Below are 14,311 nucleotides of genomic sequence, written 5' to 3'. Positions count from 1 at the left end.
GGGTGAGTCAGAATTCTAAAGGTAACTGGTACGACTGGGTACCAAGGTTGACCCTCTAGGGGAAGCTGACAAAAGGACAGGTTCTCACCGTCAGATTGAACCTCGACCAATCCTACACTTCTCCCATGGTGTTAGTGATGTGGCGTGGGGCAAGACCTGAGAAAACTTACCGCACTTTTGAACCAAGAAAACCGGCCGGGCCGATGCGAATCTGGATTGGTGCGTTCGTATGGGATGGAGAAAGGGAACGGATAAAGCTGTACAAGTAGACATATGGGAAGAATTCAACATACCACCAATGCCGCCCTCCTGGAATATGCACTCGCATGTAGACCCCTTAGGTAGTAGGCATTCTCTCCAGGGCACTCTCCAGGCTCTTACGCTCTTACGCTCTTACGGAGGTACTCGTATATGCACTCATTGACAGTCGGAAAAACTTGACAAGTCACGGGATTGTAGCAAACCAAGTATACTCCTCAAAAGGCACAAGTTCGCTTGACACGTGCTGACACGTGTTCCTGCTTTATGCCCCAGAACCCTGACTCAAGTCGCGGGTTCAACCCCCGTTGACTCCAAAGCGCGTTCTTCGCCCCATCGCATGTAAACATTTTTGTCCCCCGTCCAGTTATGATCCTCCCAAACCCCAGATAGTCTCGCAGTACATCTGAATTTGCGAACATGGTGAGTCCCAATGTCCCCGACCGAGGCCATATTGATCTCCATATATCGTGGTTGGATACATGCGAGACATGACACCAACACCATTTCTAACATCGACTAGGCGTCCTCACTTCGACGACTGATCAAGGATCATGCATTGCTACGAAACGACCCTCCCCCGAATTACTTTTTCCCAGACACCGATGATCTATCCTCAGTCCCCGATGACCTGACACAACTCGTCGTGCTGATAACGGGCGCCGAAGGCACCCCATACTCTCAAGGCCTATGGCGCCTCCATCTCAAAATGCCCCAGGATTACCCCAGGAACCCACCGAAAGCGACGTTCAAGACCAGAATTTACCATCCCAATGTTGACGAGACTACTGGCGCAGTCTGCTTGGAGACTCTCAAAAGGGATTGGGATCCTAAATTGACTCTCAAGGACATTCTCGTTACCATCTCATGTTTGTTGATCCAGCCCAACCCAGACTCGGCGCTCAACGCAGCAGCCGGTGCCTTGATCCAGGAAGACTACGATGCTTTCTCCAAGCAAGCACAACTCATGACGAGAATACACGCCCCGATACCGCCACATCTACGACACGAGGTGGGGGTTGCGAAAAAGCGCGGAGAAGAAGCCGAAGACCTGGCTGTCCTCGGCTCCAACGCAGCCACATTACATAGTCAATGTCCTTCGCAACAAAATGATGCACAGGAAGACGACACCAAGGAAAACGAGCCTCGTATGATGTCGACGGACCACGTGCAAGCCAATACCAAGAATAAGCGACCATTAGCAGACATTTTGGTGCACCAAGAGTCAGGTGAAAACACAAGCTCCGAGAATTTGTACCCGCATTCGACGCATCACATTCAGACAGACGGATCGAGCCAGCTGGACTGCAATGACGAGACAAATCGCAGGAAATCACCCAAGCACATACATGCATCAACGGCGGTCGATGACAGGTGTTCCGTGTCGACCTCAGACATAGCGGACGAGAAGGAGAATGCATCTGCCGAGATGAAGAAGACTGTGGGTCAGGTGCCGCGGCCAACTGCTCTACGAAAAGTATCCAATGTCGGAGCGACGAGACGAGGACAGCCGCGTGTTGGAATCCGACGATTGTGAGATGGGCGTGGCTTTGTATCTAAATTTGAGCACTGGCGTTGGGGTTAGCAACTCGATCATGAGTGACGAGGCTTGCTTGGCACTGCTCTGTATGACATGGCCCTCGTTTAAAGGCAGCATGAACGCAGTACAGGCTCATCAAATCATCGATTCCATGTATGCATATACTCCGTACGTAAGCGTTAGGTGGCTCGAGTTGGAGGAAAGAAACAATTTTCATCCCATTAAAAGTCTATGCCGGCGCCACCTTGAAAATCCTATGGGTGGCGTCAGTTCTTGGAGGCCGAGGGGCTACGACTTAGGGACCCACGGGGCCACGAGCGCCTACGGGTGCCCACTGGTTGGGCTGGTTTGGTGGTCCGAGGGGCCCTCGGGCGATGGGCTCCATAACTGGAGAACGCACCAGCCATCACCCGCCCAACCCTTTGACTTTCGGTCCTTTCCCAACTTTTCAAGGCCGAATTCAGCCACCGCTTAACCGCAAGCAGCTAGACGGTCGACTCGCCCCTGGATCGATTTCTGCACGTCAACGTCAACCGCTCGGGCTGGCTTTCGCGTGCGGCAACACAGTCTGCTCCATTCCCATGTAACCCAGGGGGGGATGTGGCTTTTTTCCCCTTCGTGTCCCAATGCGACAGCAGCTCAACCCGCAAGCAAGGAGGAGGGGCATATTTGGAGGTGGGTTTTTCTTTCCAGCATTGTCATTAGCATCGTCGACGACGCATACGGAGTACATGGTGATAGAGAGGTTGGTATTGTTTGCCGTTGGATTTCAATCTGGTCGTTGTTATTTGTCGCACAACCACGACGACGTATGCCAGGAACCGGCCGGGCTGGCTGGGTTGCTAGACATCAGTTTGTTGTGCTTCTGTCAAACCCATCTCGACATATATAGATCTGCGAACAGCAGGACTGTGCACAGTCTTTACTGAGATCTATACTACTATTTCAAGGCCACAATCCAGCACCTGGAGAGGAAGATTCCCGTTCCATCCCAACTCACCTTATACATCTCATTGAAGCCACAAGCCACGAGCAGAAACACATCCAAGCAAAGTCAGAAGATCGCACCCTCATTCTCCTAGGCAAAATGCACACCTCCGCTCCCACTACCATCCTCATCTCCACTCTCACTCTCCTTGCTTCTTTTGCGTCGGCTCAGTCAAGTCCAACGACGGGCGAGCCTGAGACGCCACTCCCAACGAGCAGCGGCGCAATCACCAGCAGCTCTGGGTCCTACGAGAACCCTTTTACCATCTACACAACCCAGACCGACTCCCTAGGTGTCATCACCGGTCAACCATCGGTGGTCACCAGCCAACCCGAACTGGTCACGTCGCAACCTGCCGCAGCAACAAATCCTACATTGTCAGGATATTGGTATGGAAATGAGACGACGAGCACGAATGCCCAATCGACCTCTACCAACGATGCCACAACCACACTAGCCACGAGCACAGTGCCTGTCGAAAGTACAGACGGGGGTGTATCAGGATCTAGGAGCGCCAGTGCGTCCCTCGCAGTTGCCACTGGTGTTGCTGTTTCAAACCAGGTCGCAGGCGCCGGGTTGGCCCTGGTGGTTCTGGGCGTCGGATTTTCTATGTTGTGATATGAGAGCATTTAATACCATCATCTTGGGCACAGCGTGGACAGGGAACGATATCATGACTTCTTTTGGGGTTGCGTCGGAGTTGGATCGGTGATGTGATCAGCATGGAATGACATGAGGCAAGGCCTTGGGCATGGCGTTAGGCGCACTAGAGGGATGAATCAAGAACAAAGTGGTCACTGGTGACGCTGGGAAGGCGATCTTGTCACCAGGCAAAAGGCCTGGCGTGGAGTCTTGTTTCTATCAGTCGGACAATATAGTCCGAATAGAATTGTTGAATCCATCACTTGTCGAGTGTTCATTCTTGCAGCCTGGGCTTACTTCAAGATTCTATAACTTTGTAATGGAACTGTGCAAATGTCCATCTGTTTCTGCAGATATGATCCTGATGTCAGGGTAAATAGGAATCGTCGCGGCGAAACGTGGTTAAGGACGTCAAGTCATTATTCGAGAGTACATTGCGGTCTATGTTATTTTGGGGTTTGTAGGAAATCGTTCTCGTCGCGATTAAGAATGGCGCAAGTCGCTAGGAATTGAGAGCTGGAATGGATGACGCTGGGAATGGACACGAGGCTGTTTTCAACTCTTGGGAGATCCTGCTTGTTGACGAGCCCAATTTGCAAACTCCTTCCTCTGAGCTCGGATATCCATGAAACCCACTCTTTCCTCGAATGCGTGGAAAGGATTTGCGAGACCGTGCTTTTCGATGTTGCCGGCCCAAGCATTCCAGCTGATAGGTTTCAGAGAGTCAGAGCCCAGGACTAGGCCCACCGAGGCTAAGAAGACTGAGACGAGGGTTTCGAGTTTGATGTCGAGAGGTAGTTGGGCATTTTTGTGAAGCTTGTTACTCAGGGCAGCGAATTCGTGGGCGGAATAGGCTCTAGTTCGGGTCAGTACAGGGACAGCAATCCCAGTTGGACGATGGATATTGGATGGGACATACGCATGGAATAGGGAAAGGATGCCGATCAGGACCAGAAGTCGAGAGAATGCCGACATGGTAACCGACTTGATAGCGGCGGGGGATGATGAGAGAGGATTGTAGAAAATAGAATATACCCGCCGGAATCAAAGTGTCTATCTTGGAGCCGTTTGAATCAGTTGTCGTGAAGGAATACCAGTGCCTTGAGTTCAGGTGTTTTGCACGTTTTGGCTTTGCGCAGTTCCACGTACGCACTTTGGGTTGTTCTCCACTAACTCAAATAGGTCTAGCCTGCTATCGTCCCTCTGGCCAGGCGTGGTGGTGTGCTAGGCCCCTCGGGGTGCTTATAGGTCCCTTATAGGTCCCATGAGGTCCCCTCGGTCACTTCGGGGGCACAATCGCACTGTATCTACCTAGGTAGGCATATGTGAGGTAGGTATGTGAGGGTTGCACACATCACAACGTACACTTACATCGTAAGACTGTGATGACAACCCGTCTTCGCATCAAGGTAGAAAAATATCACTCTATTCAGCTATATCGACTGCCGTTTGAAGTCATTTGAAGTACAACCAGCTCCGCAAGTGACACGACCTGGTTATGTTTCCATCTCGCCCAGTGGGTGATTGTCGCACAACAGCCATGATAGTTCTCTGTGGGAGACAAATATTGGATTCTAGGTTGCCTTATAGTATATGGCTGACTACAAGAGGATTGTTTTGGGGAGCATATTGCGATCAACGGTCGTGGAGACATCCGTGGAAATGACATGGCCGCTGTTTGTTAGGAGAGAAGTCCCCTCGGGCAGCAAGCCATCCAAATCCACCACTGACCACATTGGCACCGCGGCATTCTATCCCCGCGCCATCGTACCCGAGCAATCTTTATCAGGTAGTGTGAGTCTGAAAATCCATCTTGTAGACATGCAACAATAGTATGACTTGCGACTCTCAAATACGCCTCTGCCCCAAATACGCCTCTGCCCCAAATACTTGACTCTCCCGTGGCAATGTTGAGCCCAATAGCAAAGTTTACAAATGACCCAGGTATGTATTATCAACCTTGGAGCTTGTCAGCAATTATCTGCATTGTGCCATATATGATCTCGTCATCTCGCAGACTGACTCGTGTTTCCTCGATTGAATAGTTGGCATTGACAAGGCATTGAAGTTCTTCCAATTTTCCTTGCAAGCCATTGAGTCGCTTTCTATCGAGCCCACAGACACAATCAGATGGCGAGCTGCCAAGGGTAACATCAATACCGGTAAGTCAGGCAAGGATTCGGCTCTATTGGTTTGAAAGCAGACTGACAACCACAAGCGCGGCGGTTTCTACGCCTGTTCAAGTGGATTGACTGCTTCACTGTCGCTCAAGCCCAATTTCAAATTGCGTCAACTGGACCAGCCTCGTCTTCTATCGAGAATGAGACCTCATCAGACTCGGTCTCCAAACCCACAACGACCTCAATCGACGCCACCAAAGCACTGCTTAATGGGTTGAAGTACTCACTTCTCGGCATGTATTTGTTTATGGAGATGTTTGTGATTGTGAGTCGTCCTCGGCTTCTCTTGTGATTCGAATCCATACTGATTGACCCTCGTCATAGACGGATGCAATCGCTCTGACATCAACCACCTGGTCCGGGACTGTGCAGGTCGAATCCTTGAAGATCTGGGGTTATTCATTGCTTGTGTCCATCATCATTTCACTCTACGAGCTCATCAATTCACAACCAGAGGCTCCCACCACTGCCCAGAGCTCAAGCGTCAATGAGAAAGCCAGCGGAACCAGTAAGGAAGATGCAAATGTCGCACAGACTCAACGTGCACCTGCCACGAAGCAACAGGCGATATTCAAGCAACTGGCGGTCGATCTCACCGATTTTGTCGTTCCACTATACGTTGCCCATTGGTATCCTATTACTCCGTTGACGCTGGGAGTAGCGGGGAGCATCAATGGATTGCTGGGCACGCACAGTGCGTGGTATAGGCTGAATGGGTGATCTTGGGAATTTATCAACAATGGAGGCATCTGGGTATAAGCATGATCTGGATTGTAAATATGCCATGATGCCATCCTTTTGTATAGATTGGTAGACTGGCAATATGCAGGCATCAATATATTACTTACCTTAAGTAGGTACCTTACTTCGGTAGTGATGGGCCACTGATGGCAGTATCCCAAAGTCCCAGGCGCCCAGGCGCCCACTGCACGGGCCGAGGGGCCCTTCGCAGGTCGGGAGTGGGTACCGCCAATACAGTAATTAATGATGAACAGGGGACAAGGACAAAGGTTGTTAGCATAGGTTAGGCGGTTAGGCGGTTAGGCGCCACGGGCAGCGGGAGTCGGGAGCCTGATGGCCGAGGGGCATTAGCCTCAGGGGATCGTGGGCTTGGCGCGTCGATTCCCAGGGGGCAGCATCCACGAAGTTGGGGAAAAGCGTGTTGGTTGTGATTCACGTCGACAACCGCAACTCAGCTCAACTTTCTGTCGACGACCTGTACAAATCTTGTTCCTCTCACAACTGCCATTTCTTCTCGTTTGCTCTTGTGCATTTCATTCATTCTTAGTCATTCCTTGGATACCATACCATTCAACGCCTTTGTCTTTCGCTTGATCCGTCTTTTACCACCTCCAGTCTAGCAGCTTCAGCCTCAAAAGTATCCTTCCGTCCAGACTACCTTTCCCAAGCTCCAATATGCAACTACATTCGATATTCACAACCGCGATTGCTCTGGCACCGCTGGCGGTGTCCGCTGCCGGCACTCTCGGATTCGCCGTTGGTAATGTGGACGTTGATAACAAATGCAAGACTCAGCAAGAGTACGAAGACGACTTTGCCGCCATCAAACAGAATTCCCATGCCGAGATCATCAGGACATATTCGTCCAGTGACATGTTTGGGAACCCTTGTGACACCCCTTCCATTGTTCTACCCGCTGCAAAAGCCGCCGGTGTCAAAGTTCTCTTGGGCTTGTGGTGAGAACAGCCGTTCACCTCGCTCGCGCCTCCTGCTGAACATCTTCTAACTTGTGTTTCCTAGGCCGGACGGTGGTGCGTGGCAGAGAGAAAAGGCCGCTCTGGACGCTGCAGACCCGGAATCTTTTGGCGACACCCTGTATGGAATAACAGTTGGGTCTGAAGGAATATATCGTGGAACCTACACCGAGGACGAACTGGTCGGCTGGCTGCAAGAAACCAAAAGAGACTACCCCAATACCCTGGTTGGAACCGCCGACAGTTGGAATTTGTGGGCCAATGGTTCCATGGACGCTGTCATTCGCAGCGGCATTGATCTCGCGTAGGACCGACCACCCTCTAACCCTCCCTAACAAAGCTGACTTTCATCATAGACTTGCCAACGGATTCGCCTACTGGCAATACCAAGACATCAAGAATGCAACCAAGACCTTTTTCGAGGACATGGCACTGGCCCTGGCCCGTGTACAGGACATTACTGGCAGTCTCGACAGCATTCATTTTATGAACGGAGGTGAGTTTGGTACTTGATAGCAACATGGACCCTTCTCTGACAAGTAGTAGAAACTGGCTGGCCCGGCACAGGAGGCACCAACGCAGGAGCAGCCATTGCAAGCGACGAGAACATGGAGACATATTGGAACTCTGCCGTGTGCGGTCTCCTCGAATGGGGCATTGATATCTTCTGGTTTGCAGCATTCGATGAACCCAACAAGCCTGATGCCATCGGAGACAATGACCAGGTTGCCAGCGAGAGGCATTGGGGTTCATTCACGGCGGACAGAAAGCCAAAGTTCAGTATGAACTGTTGATTTGATTGATTTGTTCCTGTCGTTCAGATGAAAGATTTGGGCCCATGGCTATTGCTCCACATCATAGCTAATTAACACACTGGTCATGCATCAATCCAAGTTCGATCGGTCATTCGGCGTTGCATTTGGCACAGATTTAATAGAGTGGACCAAACAAAAAATCAAATCAAAGCGGCCCAGCTTTGCAACTGAGCCATGGACAAAAAACACGTGTGGGAATCTTCAAATTTCCAAGAATATTTGACAAGGTCAATGATTATCTGCAGTCAACTGGCTTGCTAATATATTCATGCTATCTCCACTGTTGGAGACATGTTCGTTCTACCAATGGACCAATATTCATATGCCACATGGTGCCACGATCCAAGGAGGCCATTCAAATCATGAGCAGGCTTGCCCACATTTCGCGGTTGGCACAAGGGCGTATCCCAAAGACAGTTTCTGCCCAAAACCCACAAGACGCCGGGTATATTCAATACAGATAGATTGCAGTGACGTTGAACAAATCCCAAATTTCAGCCAGCCGGTTGGTCGGCCTTTCTCCCCTCCTGAACCAGCTCAACCCTTTTAATGGGATGAAGCAACATGCCCGGGAGACACATGCGGCCTTGGCCAGCGACCTCGACTTGTTCGCCGCCCTCGTTATGGATCTTCATTCCAAGCCAGCGGTGCCACAAGACCTCGGGGAAGCCGGCGTTGTAATACCACGTCGTCCCACGGAAGTTGTGTTCCCGATCGCCAAAGACTGAAGTCCTCGCCCCACCCGTGGCACCGTTGCGGCCCGCGTTAAAGACGGATTGCAAGTAATTCGTGGGCCATTTGCGGTCAATGTACTCGGGGTGTGGCACGTAGACAGCTTTGAGGCCGTGGTGCAGTGCTGCCGAGGCTGGCCACATTTCCGAAAACATACTGTGCCGCCTGATGGCCGTTTCACGATGCATGGTGGCGAGTAGCTTGCGCGAGAGCCGGCTCGCGGTAATGATGGCGGTGCGTCGAGGAGGACCGCCCTTCTCTTTGTTGTACCCGGTCGTGTCTTCGGTCAGGAGCCACGTGGTGCCCACGGGGTCGAACAGAGGGTTAAATGTGATTAGGTCGGCGTCTTCACCGACTCCCCACGTGTATTTGTCCTTGTCGAACGAAGTGGGTGGTTCCGGGTCCTTATCGAAGCCGGTGTTTTCATCGTCTTTTTCATCGTTGGGTCGTTCGGGTCCCCAGATGGGTCGGTCACCTTGCTGTACCATGCCATTGGGTACGTTGGGGTCCTTTTCGCGGTTGAGGGGGCTCCAGAGGTTGTTGACGTTATTAGTTCCATGCTCGGTCTGGATGCGGACCATCTGGCTAAAGTCTTCCCAGGAGCCGTGTTCAGATGGAATATAGAATCTACTGTTGCGCTCCCAGAGCAATTTGCGCGGCTGAGCCTTGGCCCATTTGCTCACGCGATCAAAAAGGTGATACCAATGGTGTGTTGTGCGAACGTCCATTTCCCAATTCCAGAAGTAATCGTATTCGGGGTGTTGGTGGGCGAAATACTGCACGGGCATAAAGGTGCTACGATAGACGCCGTGCACCGGAAGGCCTCGCATGTGGGTCTCTTCGAGGCCGCCATACATGAGATGCATCTGCCGCTCATTCCACAGGGTTCCCATGCCGCGAAACTCGTCGGGCAGGGATTCGCGCAACTTGCGTTCGTAAGTTTCATCGTCGGAAAAGATGGGCTCATCGCTGTTTTTGATCTGGATCAGAAAATGGACCGCATATTCGCCACCGGACAAGAGCATCAACTCAGAGATCAAGGAGCGCAGGTAAATCTTGTCTTCGGCAGTATAGCGGTAGTCGGACCATGTGCGGATGAGGACGGCGGTGCGAGGCAGCTTGTCTGAACCCGGTTTGGGCGCACTACTTGAATTTGTAGTCTTTTCTGGAGCTAGCGGTTCTGACTCAGGGTCGTCTTGTCGTCTCTGTAGAGAACCGACCTGCATGGCACGGAAGGTGTCGATACGAGGTTTGGGCAGCTCGTTGAAACGGTGGCTGTTGTCACGAAGACAGCGATTCTGGACCTCGTTCCATTTGACGTCCCTCCAGTCCACTTCGGGGGTTTCCACCCAAACTAGGTCTGCGCCCTCCCGTTCGCCTTCCTGCTGGGCACCACTGCCACCTCGGTTCAAGCTGTAGCCCAAACCATAGGGACCTAGACGGCCAAAGCGGTCGACACAAATGTCATTTCGCAGACCGAGCAAATCGGCGGAACCCATGACGGCATCTGGAAAGCCTTGAGGGATGCCATCAAAGTACCGCACGCGGGGGACAGTAATTGATTTGGCAGTGTCCAAAAAACAGTCGACCTTGTCGCCGTACTTTGCGATATATTCGGCTGTGGTATAATTAGGATATGGGTTGAAGACGATGCTGTCGGGCAGGGCCCTCTTCTGAGATTTTTTCGCAGCTTCGCTGTCGCGCAACTCCTCGGTGATATTGAAACTTTCGGTTGGCACTTCGTCGTTCGAACGAGGATACTCTGGGACGTTCAGCTTGGTGGGCACAAGATTTCGCACGCCACCGTAGTATTTTTCGAGGAATGGAAACGATTCCCAAGGAGGAGGCTTTGGTTTGATCTTTTCCTGTTCAATAGCCACCTTGACCTCTTTGTCGGCGCGATGACTCAGACGTTCGAGCGAGAATATGAAGATGAGGAGCGAGGCAGCCACGCCTAGACAAAGATATCGCATCATAGAACGAGGGAGTCGGTTTAGGTGGGATGTAGAGGGTCTGTTGGAGGTGTTGGTGTAGGGAGATTTGGTTAGCATGGGCTTGGACATGTCGGAGCGGGAACGTGACGATGCGACCGAAGGGTTTTCTTCATCTATCGGTTGACCGTAGTCGTGGTCGTGGTTGTCGTTGGAGAAGCGGGAGTGATCTTGTCCATCTTTTTCCAAGTCAGATTCAGCTCGTGGTCGGTTGCGAGGTGCAGTGTTTGGCCTGGAGCCGTCGATGCCGAATGAAGAGGTTCGTTGCCAGATCATGGTAGGCGATTTGTGATCATGGCTGTAGGGTCAAGGCGGGAGAAGGCTGAGATCTCATGCGACGGTGGTCGTCAGTGGGCTTGGTGCTGTCAGTGGGATAGAATTTCTGAGTAGGTTTCACAGGAGATGAAGTGATTGAGCAAATTCCAAGGATGGTGAATATACAGTCGTCCTATGGAGAAAAATATGTACATTGAAATAATGATAAGGAGGGAAGAAGTAAAGCCAGCCAGAGAAAGGCACAGAGACACAGAGACACAGAGGGTTGTTTGGCAAGTTTCCAAGATGCTTGGGATGCGAGGCAATCAACAAATCTGAGTGGAGGAAAGAGGAAAGATGCAGTTTGTGGTTGCAGGAGGATCCACTAAGAGGATCTTTAGCAGGGGATTAAAGATTAAGGTAAGGTAGGGATTGGGATTAAAAGGATTAGGGGCGATGGGCCTGGGAATAATGCCGTTCTCCCGCCTAAAAGGTGCAGCTACTAAGGAGGCTTGGGGCGGCAAGGGTGGATTCTCGGGGTTGGACTATCGCTAAGGGGGGGAACCCAAGTGCCCTTGGGCCCCTCGGCCCCAAACCTCCCGAAATCTTTAAGCCACCTTCGACACCTTCAGAGCTAAAATACTGTAGCAAGTAATCCGTTGCCAGGAGGGACAGGAGGGACCAATCCAGAATTGTAGCCAACAAATTGACCCTGGTCTCGCTTGTTGACTTGGTACCATAATGGGCGAGTCCTCACAACGACGCGTAATTCCTGGTCTTGGGATCTTGGTCAGAGGCGTTTTTCAGTTCTCAAGAGTCAACAGTGTGCAAGAAATATGGACAAGATTCTACAGCATGTACATACGGAGTAATAGCATAGGAACAGTAGGTCGGAGCCCAGCCTTGATTATCAATCTTGTAAAGTGACCTTGGAGCTACTCACAGACCCCTAGGTAGGTACTTTTGCAGTCTACCAGAGGCCTTACCTACCTACCTTACTCCGTAGGTACTTGGGTAGCCCGAGGCCTAACGTAAGTGACAATCTACAGTCACGTGCCACTCCAGACACTCATCATCCTGGTGCGATATACTCCCTACATGTGTACTGAGATACCTAACTCGCCAACCCAATTGCCGCATAGATCATGTCCAGCACTCCACATAATAATCGCTGGCTATACTTGTCCCAGATGGTGTTCCGCTAAGTTTCTCGATGGGGATGCAGCATGGATCAGACAGGGCATGGCACTTGATTATAAGCACTGAGACCTCGTGGCACAAGCCCTGCAAGGTAATGAGTGACGGCGATGACTATCTGGATACTTCATGACCTGCAACAGAGGCACCGCGCTGAGGCATTTCCTGTCCTGCTCTCAGTTGCCACTGGCAGGTAGCCCATCCACTCCTCTTCCCAAATCCTCCTTCAATACTTGACCTCCAATCTCGAGTTTCTTGGAGTCCTGCAGCACAAAGATCATCCTGGCCCATTCCGTGTCACTAGGATTCTTCCAGGCATGCATCGTGGCCCTCTGCACCGCTACGTCGCCTCTGGCCATGAGCTTGACCTCGCCGCTGTCGAGCACCAACTCAATGCTACCTTCCAGCACAATGCCATAGTCGATGCTCTGAGTCCGATGCATGATGCACTCATAGCCTGGAGCAAAGTCCACCACACGGCATACGGTCCCATTGGCGTTGACGAGTCCAAGTTTGCCCGTGGACATGAGCGAGTCGTGGGTTTTGAGGTCTTTGTCATCGTTGAGATCGGTGGGAAATTCCGAGGTCGTATAGACCACGTTGAAGGCCATGAGCTTGTCATCATACACGGTCCATTTGCCCGGTCGCGACTCTTGCACAATTGCCTTGCCTGTCTTTACATCGTGGCCTACAATGTGTGTCGTCAGGCCTGGCAGGTTGTTTTCTACCTGGCCGGGATTTGGAGGTCGTGAATTGGCCGAGGCTGCCATTTTCGTGTGTGATTACCAATAATGAATGATTGCTAGTCGTTGAGGCCTTACAAAGCTAGAGCTGGAAGGAGATTTGGAAAAGCCAGAATTGAATAACGGTGATTATGTTCGAGGAAGAAGCAGCTGAGCCAAAGGAAGAGGATGCGGTGAGTCAAGCAAGTAGTCTATTGTAGCACCAGACTCAGTAATGGTGTGACAGCTGTCTCCAGCCTTCTAATTGTCAGTTCGAGCAGCCTCTGTCAGACTTTGTGCTCCGCATTTAAAAGTTCCTCTGTTGTTCTACGCAACTGATACAAAGAAAGGTGATCAACCGGCAATTGACTGCGCTTACCCCGCCTTCAAATCCTTCGCATGGTCGGGATCGGGGAAAGAAAGACGGGGGCTGAGGCAGGACTCGTTCGATCCCCTCATCAATCAGAGAACCATCCTAAATTCGGGATCTCTGTCATCACCATATCCTCTATACTGATCATACTTCCCTCTGGCTTTGTCGCGATTGACTTTTGCACAGTACATGACATTGAGCAGGACCCTAGATGGACATGTCAGCAAATGTCAACAAGCATTGATCGAGTCGGGTGACTGTTGGAGTCACTCACGCAAACCAGGCATAGACCAGAAGCCCTAGAATGATTGAATGTGATTTGCGATACTGTGGTCCCTCCGAACTGGGATAGATAAATGCTGAGACAAAGCCTCCACAGTTTGCAATCATCAACTGCAAACCCGTCGTCGTCGCCCGTTTATAATGTCCTGCCGAGTTGTTGGAGTTCCATACAAGAACGGGTGGGACGCTGGCATAAAGTCCTGTTGCCATAAGAAATGTCATCCCGTACTTGGTATGGTTGTCATGTGTGCCTACATTGGCAATCGCCGCATATCCAATAATGGCCAAGGGTAAAGTCAGGAGCATCAATACTCCTCGCAGTCGGAAATGGTCCGATGCAAGCGCGACAAACACCGTGAGGACGGCGGCAACAGCATACGGTATCACTGACCAGAGTTGAGCTTCGTTGGCAGTGTACCCGAGGCCGTTGATGATGGTCGGCAAGAATAGTCCAAAGGAATATAGGCCTGACAGAATGGAAAAGTATGCCGTTGCACTGAGCCATAATTTGAGGCTCATGATGCCGCGTCTGACTTCGGACCACTGAAACTTCTCCACGACCTCAACATGGCCGTTCGCTGGCAAGTGAGCAGACGTGTCTCTATGAAGACGGCGCAATGC

The 14,311-nt window shown here is 51.3% G+C and overlaps 7 protein-coding genes across 8 annotated transcripts; 4 read left to right on the top strand and 3 right to left on the bottom strand.

Annotated features, from left to right (window-relative positions):
- Positions 1–614: 614 nt before the first annotated feature.
- PV10_07984 (uncharacterized protein) lies at positions 615–1,994 on the top strand. The gene is made up of 2 exons (XM_016372953.1): positions 615–681; positions 782–1,994. The coding sequence occupies exons 1-2, from the start codon at positions 679–681 to the stop codon at positions 1,793–1,795; spliced, it is 1,017 nt and encodes a 338-aa protein (XP_016219864.1). The 5' UTR covers positions 615–678; the 3' UTR covers positions 1,796–1,994.
- Positions 1,995–2,455: 461 nt separating this feature from the next.
- PV10_07983 (uncharacterized protein) lies at positions 2,456–3,799 on the top strand. The gene has a single exon (XM_016372952.1). The coding sequence runs from the start codon at positions 2,886–2,888 to the stop codon at positions 3,402–3,404; it is 519 nt and encodes a 172-aa protein (XP_016219863.1). The 5' UTR covers positions 2,456–2,885; the 3' UTR covers positions 3,405–3,799.
- On the bottom strand, positions 3,626–4,813 carry PV10_07982. Of its 2 annotated transcripts, XM_016372951.1 has the most exons (3): positions 4,582–4,600; positions 4,348–4,481; positions 3,626–4,284 (listed from the first exon to the last, which is right to left on the bottom strand). In XM_016372951.1, the coding sequence occupies exons 2-3, from the start codon at positions 4,401–4,403 to the stop codon at positions 3,984–3,986; spliced, it is 357 nt and encodes a 118-aa protein (XP_016219862.1). In that variant the 5' UTR covers positions 4,404–4,481; positions 4,582–4,600; the 3' UTR covers positions 3,626–3,983. The 2 variants fall into 2 exon arrangements, with proteins under 2 accessions (XP_016219862.1, XP_016219861.1); XM_016372950.1 differs by having other exon boundaries at positions 4,348–4,813.
- A 423-nt stretch (positions 4,814–5,236) lies between these two features.
- Positions 5,237–6,459, top strand: PV10_07981 (uncharacterized protein). The gene is made up of 4 exons (XM_016372949.1): positions 5,237–5,372; positions 5,474–5,590; positions 5,647–5,873; positions 5,933–6,459. Exons 1-4 carry the CDS (start codon positions 5,336–5,338, stop codon positions 6,326–6,328), a joined length of 777 nt encoding a protein of 258 aa, XP_016219860.1. The 5' UTR covers positions 5,237–5,335; the 3' UTR covers positions 6,329–6,459.
- Positions 6,460–6,785: 326 nt separating this feature from the next.
- Positions 6,786–8,598, top strand: PV10_07980 (uncharacterized protein). The gene is made up of 4 exons (XM_016372948.1): positions 6,786–7,305; positions 7,370–7,627; positions 7,680–7,819; positions 7,870–8,598. The coding sequence occupies exons 1-4, from the start codon at positions 7,025–7,027 to the stop codon at positions 8,115–8,117; spliced, it is 927 nt and encodes a 308-aa protein (XP_016219859.1). The 5' UTR covers positions 6,786–7,024; the 3' UTR covers positions 8,118–8,598.
- On the bottom strand, positions 8,387–11,390 carry PV10_07979 (uncharacterized protein). The gene has a single exon (XM_016372947.1). It carries the CDS (start codon positions 11,135–11,137, stop codon positions 8,633–8,635), a length of 2,505 nt encoding a protein of 834 aa, XP_016219858.1. The 5' UTR covers positions 11,138–11,390; the 3' UTR covers positions 8,387–8,632.
- Positions 11,391–12,489: 1,099 nt separating this feature from the next.
- Positions 12,490–13,083, bottom strand: PV10_07978 (uncharacterized protein; the record flags this gene model as incomplete). Its single annotated transcript, XM_016372946.1, has 1 exon — positions 12,490–13,083. One exon carries the CDS (start codon positions 13,081–13,083, stop codon positions 12,490–12,492), a length of 594 nt encoding a protein of 197 aa, XP_016219857.1.
- Between the last annotated feature and the right edge of the window lie 1,228 nt (positions 13,084–14,311).

The sequence above is a fragment of the Exophiala mesophila genome (assembly GCF_000836275.1).
Source record: "Exophiala mesophila strain CBS 40295 unplaced genomic scaffold supercont1.6, whole genome shotgun sequence".
Taxonomy (NCBI): Eukaryota; Fungi; Ascomycota; class Eurotiomycetes; order Chaetothyriales; family Herpotrichiellaceae; genus Exophiala; species Exophiala mesophila.
This window is presented reverse-complemented; position numbering and strand designations above follow the sequence as displayed.